The sequence below is a fragment of the Syngnathoides biaculeatus genome, chromosome 2, assembly GCF_019802595.1.
Source record: "Syngnathoides biaculeatus isolate LvHL_M chromosome 2, ASM1980259v1, whole genome shotgun sequence".
NCBI lineage: Eukaryota > Metazoa > Chordata > Actinopteri > Syngnathiformes > Syngnathidae > Syngnathoides > Syngnathoides biaculeatus.
Window position 1 is genome coordinate 32,287,536 of NC_084641.1, and position 11,997 is coordinate 32,299,532.

The 11,997-nt window shown below is 39.8% G+C and overlaps 1 protein-coding gene across 1 annotated transcript in view; it reads right to left on the bottom strand.

Moving 5' to 3' along the window:
• Positions 1-11,997, bottom strand: part of ctnnbl1 (catenin, beta like 1) — a 67,094-nt gene that overhangs the window by 1,064 nt on the left and 54,033 nt on the right. Inside the window, exons 14-15 of the mRNA XM_061801136.1 lie at positions 7,600-7,737; positions 5,676-5,748 (exon numbers count right to left, since the gene is read on the bottom strand). Coding sequence (XP_061657120.1) covers positions 5,676-5,748; positions 7,600-7,737 — 211 coding nt within the window. The remainder of the gene's footprint in view (positions 1-5,675; positions 5,749-7,599; positions 7,738-11,997) is intronic.

Below are 11,997 nucleotides of genomic sequence, written 5' to 3' on the forward strand. Positions count from 1 at the left end.
CAGAACTATACAGTTGCACATTGGAATGAAAAGAATGTTAGAAGACTTATCAGTGAGTTGAGTTCATGTAAATTGACTCAATAATTGCAAAATAGGGGAGTGTACTGATAAAAGTGACATCATGAAATTGTAGACAAAGTTCAGCGAGGATTTTTTCCCTCAAAACCTTTCCTTGATCTAATTGGCACTTTTCTATTCAGTCGCCACGGCAACATGGCAGGGTACAATACAGAAAAGTGCAACACTATTATTTGCATTGTCCATGTGTCCGTGGTTGGCTGTTTTGTCAACTTTAAAAATTACTGAAGAATCCTGATGTCAACATTTCATCTGAATTGTTTATTTTGAGCAGGGTATTGGTGTGCTGTACTTCCGTAATGCTAAAATATCACACACAAAAAGAAACTCGACTCAAGTTACCAGCTCATTTTTTGAGCAATATTAAGTCATCCATCTGGTGGGCTTTACTTCACCTGATCATCAAAAAGCAGTGTCTTACTGGGTATGGTTTCTGCCTTAACTTGGTGAGCATCAAAGGATTTAAAGTCAAAATCATGTTGAAAACATCCAGTATGAAAGCAATTGTCTGTTTTCGCAACAAGACCACAGAGCCGCCTGAGATTTTCCCTCTTCAATGGTGTTCACTGTGTGAGAAAAATTTGCTCGAGTATACATAAGATTGCTTTATGGCGTAAGTGTCAAACTCAAGGCCGGGGGCACGATCCGGATTGTCGCATGATTTTATGTGGCCCGTGAAGGCAAATCATGTGTATCAATTTTCATGATTTTATTAAAATCGGGACCAAAATTTCAAATGGTCATATCATAAATGATAATGTTGGGAGATTGCAAGCATTTTTGTGGTCAAACTTCAACAATAGTTGAAAAACCCATTACCCTTGATTTCAAAACTTGTTAATACATTTCATACATCATACATCATGTGTAAATATAATGAAGTGAAAGATTTACATTGCTTGAGTCATAATGGCCATCACAAGGAAAGCGTAACTAAAACGAGGCCCATGACTAAAATGAGTTTGACACCCCTGTTTTATAGCTAAGACAACATTTTTACATTTGTATAACAGTTAAGAATTTTTAAAGGATCCATAATCATTCTTCCCTATGAGAAAAAAATCCTAATAAGTTAACTGACTGATCAACCTGTGTCTCACAATTGATTGCAGTAGACCTTATTGCTTCAGTAGGGCTTAGTCCCATTTATATTGGTACTTGGAATCGATTGTATTTACGCCAAACCTCTGACACGATTCCCCGAGGAAATATTTTGTGATACAAATGTGTCTGTGTGCTTATCTCAAGTACACATCCTGCGACATGAGCTAAAAACCTTGAGCCTTCTCAAATAGAAAAAGTCTCCTGCTTCTTATTTAGCAAGCGAAAACCATTTAGGGCAGAAGAGAAGGTGACGCATTCAGTTAAGTGCTTAAAATTCTGCAGTTTTCCATCGATTGGTTAAGGCCACAGAAATGGAAATGGTGAGGGCAAATACGCGCACGCACTCAAAGGCCACTCGCATTTTACAAAAATACCTAACATTGACATGAATCAGACACGTAAAGCATGATTTTTAGCATGTTTTTAATGAAAAAAATGTAGCCGGAACGGACCTATCAGTTTTTTCACCACCCGTCATGATGTTGTCGTATATGGATTTTTGTATCTCCCGCCATGAAAATCCTCTCGAGGCATTTGTTTTGGAGAAGAAGCAGGAAGTGACATTTTTTCCAGATGCTCACACTGTCGGCTTCGTGTGTTTCTCCCAGTTTTACTGGGGGGAAAGTAGATGTTTTTTCCTGCATGTTTCGTTGTATTGCTGGATTTTGCTCGAACATATAATAAAGCACTGTTTAGTAGCGTGTAACACGAGCTAACTACACGTATAGTCACGAAATTTGAACAACTTCTCTAAAAGTAGCAATCATAAAAAGCTCTGTCTACGTCCGATGACTTAATCCTTCATCTGAAAATGTAGCAAAAGATCTGCGTCTTAATAACTCCATAAAGTACGTAAATCAGGGGTGTTAAATGTGTCGATGCGCGCGGCCGCAGCGTTGTTGTCGCTCGCTGGCGTTGTGTTGTTCGCCAGCGTTATCTTTGACGCAAAGGTGGATTGGGCGGTGGGGAAAAAGGAGCTTTCCCCCCACACCGGCCACTGGTTTCTGGGCACACATGACATACGTACTTCGCCCGGCATAGGTCCTCCTGAATATGCTACATACACAAGACTTGTTAAAGAGTTACGAAATTGAACAATTAAAGGCCTGTCATTTTGAATATTTTATCGGGTTCCTCCTCTGTCGGGGAGTCTGTTGTTAGTTAGAAGTGATCGACATATCATCTAAATATGGGTCAAAACGATAGGGTAATATGGTCCCGGTCACTTCACTCGATTGTGAGATGTTCTCTTCTTCGAAAAGAGCTTCCGTGTCAGAAGGGGTGTCGGAAAATCCTGCAAATCTTTCTTGTTCATCTCCCATAGCAGGTGGCACAGCATCTTCTCAATGGCGACTGTCCCTGTGTGACATCTGCAAATGACGTTGCAGGCAATATGGCTGCGACTGGGATATCAAGTGAGACTTGCGCAATTTGCGGAGGAATGACACGCTCTTCGCTCATTTTTTTTTTTCATATGGACATTTAAGTGTATAATATATGTAGTTTTCATAACAAGATCTAAATTAAAATGTATAGAGGCATGTCAGTGGCACTTTAAGGTTACCGCTTGTTGGCATAAAGCTGACGGTTGCCAGGAAAAAAATATTTCAATGTATACTAAAGATATTGTTCCAGACAGGTTTGATAACGTAAAAAGAATGAAGTGTGACAACAATCCAGTACACATAAATATGTAGACACACTTGAGAACAAACTTCCACACACAAACACACGCTGCTTTGATGCAAAGATGCAATCAGAGGCAAATGTAACATTTCCCCACACAATGACAACTGGACCACCGCCATGGTGTTGGCACCAGCATGCGTGACGGATGGCTCTATCTACACGGCTACATGCTCGAGGGCCAGAGTGGGTGTGAGTGGAGCCTCTTCAGCTTTATCACACGATGATATAGGAACGACAGATGACACAGTGAAAAAACAAACATGGCTCCTGGCTGCAGGCCCGACCGCATTTCTCTTTCACACTCCGCCGTCTGTTGATTGGTGAGCTCAGAATAGTCACAATTGTGGCAGCACGGGGAGGAGACAAGTTGCTTTTTGTAAAAGAAAGCTTTCCTTGTTTTGAGTAGTGCTCTCATGCCCTTGTTTGAGTGATTTCGGCCAAAACTGTCTTTGCGTTTCTTTACATAAATAATACTCTTAATTTTAAAAAGGTAAAAAAAGCTCTATACCAAAGCTATTTATGAGGGAGAGGCAAGCCCTGGCACGAATTGCACAGTATTTAAAGGGCTACTGACATCTATAGATACATTTTAAAATAGATATTATGAAAACTACATATAATATCATACACTTCAATGTCTATATGAAAAAAAAAATGAGCGAAGAGCGTGTCATTCCTGTGCAAAATTGCGTAAGTCTCACTCGACATCCCAGTCGCAGCCATATTGCCTGCAACATCATTTGCAGATGTCACACGGGGACAGTCGCCATTGAGAAGACGCTGTGGCACCTGCTAAGGCAGATGAACAAGAGAGATTTTAAATTTTTCCGATGCCCATTCTGACACTAACGCTCTTTTTTGAAGAAGAGAACACCTCAGAAGGAAGTAAAGTGATCGGGGCAATATTACCCGATCGTTTTGAGCGATATTAGATGATATGCGGATCACTCCTAACTGACAGACTCCCCGACAGATGGACGAGGACGACGAGGAACCCAATCAAACATTAAAAACGACTTATGTAGCTTACTCAGGAGGACCCATGCCGGGCGAAGTAACTACTTCAGGGATGCCCAGACACTGGCAGCCAGTGGGGAGGAGAGCTCCTTTGTCCTCCCCTTTGACAACATGGGCCAGCCAGCCTCCCGACCCGACTCACCTCCGCGTCGGGTGAAACGGCAGCTAACTGCGGCAAATGGCTATATGACGCGGCTTTTTTGTTACGTTCTGAGAGAAGGATTATATCGTCGAATCTTTTTAGTCATCCTGCCGCTAACAAACAAGTAAACGGACACTACCGATATGACGCTGATCTTTTGTTACGTTCTGCCGGACGCCGACTGAGCTGTTTATTGCTGCCGCATTTGGAGAAGTTTTTTGAGTTTGGTGACTATACGTCTAGTTAGCTAGTTATCTCGCGTTACACGCTACTAAACTGTCTTTTAACTTCTATTTTATTGTTTTGTGTTGTATTGTACTGTGTGTGATTAAATTGTCTGAACGCAATACAAGTGCTTTGTTATATTTTGCCGGTTTGACCAAGGGGATTTATTCTAAATTCACACGTAACATATGCTATAAACTGTGAAAGAAATCAGTCTCCCCCAACCATTATTTTTTTTAGCAGCTCTATACACACCTACCTGTCATTTAAAACCCACAAAGCTCTCGTTCTTTGCACCTGTGCAATCCATTCTTAATGACGAACTGGGTCTTTTCAAAAACATATGAAGAGTAAATGCATCCTCCCGAGTGTTTGAGCAAAATCCAGCAATACGATAAGCCAGCATTTTGGCTAACACAATGAAAAAACAATTTTTCACTGGTACAATAGGTATAAATCAACCCCACCACTGCAAAAAATCGTCACTTCCTGGTACTTCTCCAAGACATGGCAGGAGATGCAAAAATCCATATACGACAACATCATCACGTGTGATGCAAAAACGGATGAGTCCATTCCGACTACCATTTTTTTTTTCAATAAAAACATACAAAAAAAAAAAAAAATCATGCTTTTAGGTGTCGGTAGATCTTTCACAGCTCCTCTTAATTTTTTGAATGCGTCTATTATTAGTTTAATCCATAAATATATCATTATCTATGATCTCAATACACTTAAATATAATTTCAAGCATCGGACATAACCCCTAAAAAGCTTTTTCATAGACACTCAGCAGAGCAAAAAACATGTATGTGTGGCAAAGACTCCCTAACTTCTGTTCACAACGCCAATTAAAATTTTCAAATAGTGTCATAGAGTTTGGAGTTCTTTTTCTTAATAAACAAAATCATTTAGGAACTGCATTTTATGAAAAAAAAAAAAAAAACATGGGCTGTCTTGGCACATAACCAAAATTTGTAGGATGATCTAAAGCATTTAAATATAATAAATGTGCAAAAAGTAATCAGAACTTTGGAAATGGTCAATACTTCTTACATTTACTCTCTTTCCTTACTTTTAATTGGCACTGTAGATCATGTGGGTGGTTATAAGAGTTGATTGATTAAAAAAGTAATCTGACCACTTCAATAAGCCTATACATATTTCGTGAAGCATCAGTGCAAAATATTACTACATTCAAATACAGAACAAAGCTGAAAATGCAGAGGTTTGACTAAATTTATGCCATCCTATTCATCTGACTAGGCTGAACTGAATACAGTAATATATATAACAATGAAAATGAAGATTGACTTGGTCAATACAATGAAGAAAGATCCTAGAAATGTCTTTGAAACCGCTAATTTTATGAGGAATTTCTTTTTTGGTGTCGCTGCAGGCCACAGACATAATGGCTCACCTCTCATGATGTGACGCACGGCTTTGACCGAGCCTCCTCTTATGTTGAGAATTTGATGAACTCTCTGCTGCAGCTAAATTCAAACAGACAAGCGGAAAGGTTCTCAAATACAACGACTGGTAAAGGCGATGTTCAGACCTTAAAAGGTGGCAATGAAATGTAAATGAAAGGCAACTTGAAGTACTTGAGCTCAATAAAAATTTAAAGGTGCCGGATTATGGAAAACTGACTCAAATTCACTTGAGTGTCATCTTCTCACCCATAAAGTGTGAAATTAGTTAATCTCTTGTGAGATGTGAGAAAAATTGCTCGATGACCCAGCAGTTCAAAATTTTTCCAAATTGCGACATCACAATAAAAACAAATATCATCCCCATATAGAGTTTCTCCACCCCTAAAATGCAGTTTGGTTGGGCGAAGAGCTGCCATTTCCACACGAAAGATGTTAGCATACTTTAGCTTCGGATGATTGGAACCTGGCAAATGTTCAGTGAAGCTGTCAACTGGTAGCGTTTGGCAATCTGCTTCATTCGGGGTTCCTAAACTTTGAGTTCTAGGGACGCCTTCACGGGAGAGATGCCAATCAAACTTCTCTTAACCACCATTTGTAGTCCTGAATGCAATAACAATTATCTTTTAAACATTACAAACTAAATCTAGAGGTACTATCAATCAAGCCTGTTTGATTTTAGAACCAAGTGACAGATTTAAACAACCAATGTCATAATTGCTGTCTAGAAGACTATTCATGAGTAAAGTGACTGATACCGGGATGAGGAATTTACATTTGTTACAAGGCATTTATTGGGCCCAAAAACGAAAGTAGTAAGTAGTAATTGCTTTAGTATGTTTGTTTTATTGGCCCAGAGTTTCCAATATGCAGGTGTACAAAGGGCATGTTTTGGGAAAAAAATGCTCTATTTACGACAGTAATTTGACTGTTTGGTGATGGAGTGGCAGCTCCAAAGTGAGAATAAACGATGCTTTCCGTGTTGCTACTCACCAGAACCATTCAAACCTAAAGATTTCGGTTCCCAGTTTCGATGCCTAGTCCTCCAACCGTGAAGAAGTGGCAAAAAGCATAGGAAGGTGCGGCGTAAACCAGTGAGGAAGAACGGGCACAATGACGTACTTATGCCAGGTGTATCTCAACTTTGTTAACATGAATGACCAGTTGCCTCAGTCCAACACTTGAAATAAGATTATAGGGATATAAGGAAAGGAATCAGCCTTTTATAGCTTTTGGTTACATCCACTTTAAAAAATAAAAATAAAAAAACAATCACAGGTGCCATGTGAGGTTAATTTTTGGGCCAAAATACTGACTTCCAATGTGCACCCTTCAAAATAAAAGGCTAGAAGATCAAAAAAGAAGTCAAGTAAAAACTTGTACATATAAACCCCTTGATGTGATGAAACAGAGTATGGGGTACGATATGTTGTTTTAACCATGATATCAGTGAAGTCAACTCTCAACTCTACTGGGTGTGTGAAACAAAATTAAAGTTAAAACTATTTTAAAAACGTATACTATTATTTCACTTTTAGCTGAAACATTAAGGAATATTAAGTCATTTGGGGTTAATTCCACAAGCATTGCCTTTAAGTTCACAGATTTTATATTGAGAGTGATCATAAAGAACTGCAAATGCTCATTATAGTCTCTGCTGCGGGCTGCTAAGAAAGTGGATGTTCATAATTTGGAGAACCTTCATTTTAACCATCCAGATGTTTCTGACCAAGCCCCCTAAAAGAACTGGAACCGAGAATCGTTTGGAACCGTAATCCAACTACGAAAAAGAAATCCGAATATCTTAAATTCAAATGATGCCCAACCCTAGAGGTAACTTGCCAAAATATGGGACCTCTAAATCCATGTTATCTTTTTAGGTGGGGAAATAAGGCTTTTGGAGGATTACTGTACCTGTGATAATCCTGAGTTGCTGATCTCCACCATTATGTAGCAAATGGACTGAAGAACAAACAGACCAGCATCCAGCCGACGAAGATAAAACTCATCCTCCATGTTGTCATCGAGGATTTCACCGCGGCGAACCATCTCCTATATGTGCATACACGCATCAATTTCCTGACAACAATTTACCTTTCGAACTGACTGAGCATGTCTTGATAAAATACAAATGAACTCATTCAGAAAAACCAAGAATGGCAGGAGGTATACTTTCGTAGAAACCCACCTGCTGCCTGAGACCTAAATTCGTCTAAGTGTCATGCATTATTCATTGCTAAAATAAGGAAAACGTGGAAAAAAACATCTTCCAATATTTATGTCTAGGTGTGTAGATAGTTATACTTTAAAGTGGCAGTCACACAAATAAACTTGTTTATTCCCAATGATTAAGACTCAAATATAACCCACCAAGCCAAAGATTTTTGGGAGTCGAGACTGAGTCAACCACAAGATTGAGAAAAATTGAGTGTGACAAGACAGAGATTATTAAAATCAATTTTAAAAACGATGACAAGATTGAACAGTTCAAGAGTATTTTCTCTTTAATTTTATATTTCTTTTAAATAAATCTTTCTACAACTCTTTCAAAGCACATACAAAAAATCTCAAATGAATTACCACGTGCTTATTATTATTATTGAAGTTGAATATCAGATCAGTGCTGGTCTCGATGGAAAAGCAGCTAGACCGTGAGCGAGACAAGGCCAAGACTTTTTGGAATTGAGTATGAGACAAGACCAAGGCCTTCAAAATGTGGTCTCCAGACTAAGAGAGGCATTGAGTACTATGACACTTTTAAAGATGCATGATATATTGCTTGCTACTCCTGCTGTGATGAGATTGTTTTCTTTAAATCCGGATTTCTTTTTCTGTGAGTGGTGGCAACTAGTTCAAGATGTACCTGTCGATAGCTGCGATAGGCTCCAGGACTCCTGCGACTTTTGTGAGGATAATCATGTTAGAAAATGGATGGATGGATTTCTTTTTGTGTTGCTTTTCAGTTTGCAGCCATATGAAAGATAACCTATCAACACGGGATTTACATTTTACATTACATTTTACATATCCAGCCAAATATTTTAATTTGACCGCAACACGCTATTTTTCAACTAATCCATAAAAAAAGTCATTCCGTAGGGCACTTTGGATTGTACAGATCCTCTTTCCACATCCACACAGAAAAAACCCTCCACCAGGTAAGTATCATAATTTGTTTCGTTCCTACTGGCAACCACTGGCAAACCAGTAGGCGTAAATACACAATAGCATCCACAGGGAGCCAACAAAGCAAACAAATTACAATTCACTGGATTCTATTGTTCTCTCAACACCAGAAAGCACACGAAAACATAGATACACTTAAAATCTCCAGTCTTAATTTAAGTGCTTTTCCATAAATTAATTTTCACCGCTGAACAGACACACTAATCAATTGATTTCACTGCTAAACAGTACACATTCAGTCCACACTCACACTTGCATGGTTATCCATCTTAACAACCCCCGTCAGTATACCAATAACATGGTGCTGCCAATACATACACAGGCTTCGTTAATCACCATTAGAGATTAAGAAGCAGACGTGATGGGGGGTGGGGAATTGGTGTGCAACCCACTGGAGCGACACACGAACATTAACTGTTTTAGCTCTGCAAACAGAAGTGAAAATAAATAAAACTGTCTTTCTGGCCTGCCATAATGAAGACCTGACTTTTTCATTATTACCTTTGAAGATAACAGCTATTGAGGTTGTGGCTGATAATATGCACTGTGCATAGAAAGCCATGCCGAGATCTTTTGTACCCCAATGGAGAGGGGTTTTATTCTGTGAAAACAACTTAACAAGGCAAACACAGTAAATCAGGAAAAAGGGCAACTTTTCAAAGCTTTGCTGATGAAAACAAATAGCCTCCAGTGAGGAGCTGAAAGGTGCCACATGTGACATTTGCATCCCTCGGATTTAATCGGCCTTGTCCTGAAAGATCGATCCAGTGCAGAACCCAATTATGGCTTTACAGTTCAGCTCATTAACACGACTCAATCAATTGGTGAAAGCGCTAGAGAAATATGCATTGAAGGTGTATGCTGCATAGAAAAACAATGCATCTAGTGTTAATGTATTTTGAAAAGAGGGCATCATCCTACCTGCATTTCCATGTACTTTTATGATACATTTAGAAACTTTCCCAGTACCTTATAGCAGACATGCACCCTCCAGCAGACTCTACAGTTTTACCTACGGGAAAGTAGCTTGTTGTTCCTTTGTGTTAGACAAAATGCCAGGTTGTTGCATTGCTGGATATTGCTCGAACACTTGGGAGGATGGATTTACCCTTCACAAGTTTCCAAGACACCCGGTTCATCGTGAAAAATGGATTCCACAGGTGCAAAAACGAGAGCTTCGTGGGTCCCAAATGACATGTAGGTGTGTATACAGCTACAAAAAAAAAAAAATAATAGCTTGGGCGGACCACGTAATCCGTCTCTCATACGTAACAAAAGATCCGTGTAGGTATGAGAGGGGTGCTAAATGTGTCAATATGCCGGTTCGCCAGTTAAGGCTACCATGTCGGGCTCGCGGAAGGCGACGGTTATGAACAATGCTGCTGCCAATGGCTCACTTAGCCGCGTGCAACGACAACGCCGTAAAGCAGCCCGGCTCGGCACTGTGATAAGCTACCTTGGCGCCGAAAATGAGCCACCCCAGCCGACAAGGCCAGCCGGCTAGGCCTTCCCGGCTTTGTCGACAGAAGGGGTGTGTTTGTCTCCCAAAGTAGGGGCCACAGCGTGTTTTCAATGGCGAATGTCCAGGGTGACGTCAAAGACAGGAGGTGCAGCCAATATGGCGACCACTTGGATGTCGAACGACACTTCCGCAACTTTGCACATGGATGACGTGATCTCCGCTCATAATTATTTTTATGTATAGACATTGAAGTGAATAATGTTATGTATTTTTCATGACATTATTTATTATTATATTATTATATATATTTTAGAATGTTTATAGGGATGACACTTGACGTTTAAATGGTTTCTCCAAATGTTCAGTGTTTTTTTTCCCGCATTGGGCCTAAAACAAGACTAATTTGGCACAATTCATTATAGCAACAGAAAGGTTGGTCCACTTGTAAGTAGCTCGGCTCCTGTGGCAAACTTCAGGCAGAAAGCAAAAGACGAGCTTGTTCAAAGGAGGGACTGGATGTCAATTACTACGAGGAGAGGCTGGCTACCAGAGGAAGTAATTTAATGAGCAGTCATTACCAGTCTTGGCACTGAAAATAAACTCAATGACTGTGTTATGATTTATGTACTTAAGACATGTATGTGCCATTGCCTTTAAGAGAGGCTTGAAATTTATCAGGAATAAAGTAAAATGTCAACATACTCCTGTTCAAATGCTTTATTTTATGGTATTGAAAAATGAGACCACACACTAACCATTAATGTGACCTATAACATGAAAAACTTAATTTGCAAACTTTTCAAGAGTGGAAGTAAAAATAAGCGAGAATGAGGTTGTAGTGGGGGATACATTTTGAAAGTTTCATGTGGCATGATTACTGTATTTTCCACACTATAAGGTGCACCTAAAAGTCTTTCATTTTCTCATAAGCCAAAGGTGCGCCTTATATGGATCCATATTGAGCCGTTAGTGCAGCTCCATCTAATGGATGCATGACGTAATCCCAACCTTTACTGTAGCATCTATTCGGTGCGCCTTATAGTGCAGAAAATATGATATATAGAAAGACAAACGTGAATTTGTGTGGGGCGGTGCGGATGATGCGGATGACGTGGGCAGTCGGAAATTTGCCTCCTTCACCCAAATGCTGAAAGTAATAATGTTGGCGCCTCGTGGAGGGGAAGGCCCAGCCTTTGCAGAGCTTGCAACACTGTGAAAGTGCGTGCACCTTCAAGGTTTCATGCAATCAAACTTGAGCAAAGGATGCACGCGAAGCGATCTTTTGCATCCGGCAGTTACGTAGCAAAAGACATGCTGAGTTAAGCATGAGCTTGAATGTAATTTATTCATTCTGAACACAGTGACATCCCTGGTTATAAGACAGTGTGCACACTTGTGCCATGAGATTTTAGCTGGTTTCACACTTTATTGCCAGTATATTCAAATCAGAAGCCAAGAAGAATCGAGCTGGGATTTAGTCACATGCTTTAAAAAAAAAAAAAAAAAGTCAAAGCGGTAGGGACATTGCCGACTGCTGCGGCTTGCCCCATTAATACATACATGGAAATGTCAGCGTGACAGAGATGATTGCTATCAACACAAATGAGTGTGGGCAGAAAGTCTCGGATGTTACTTCACACTGTTTGTAGTTAGGAGAGTCCTGT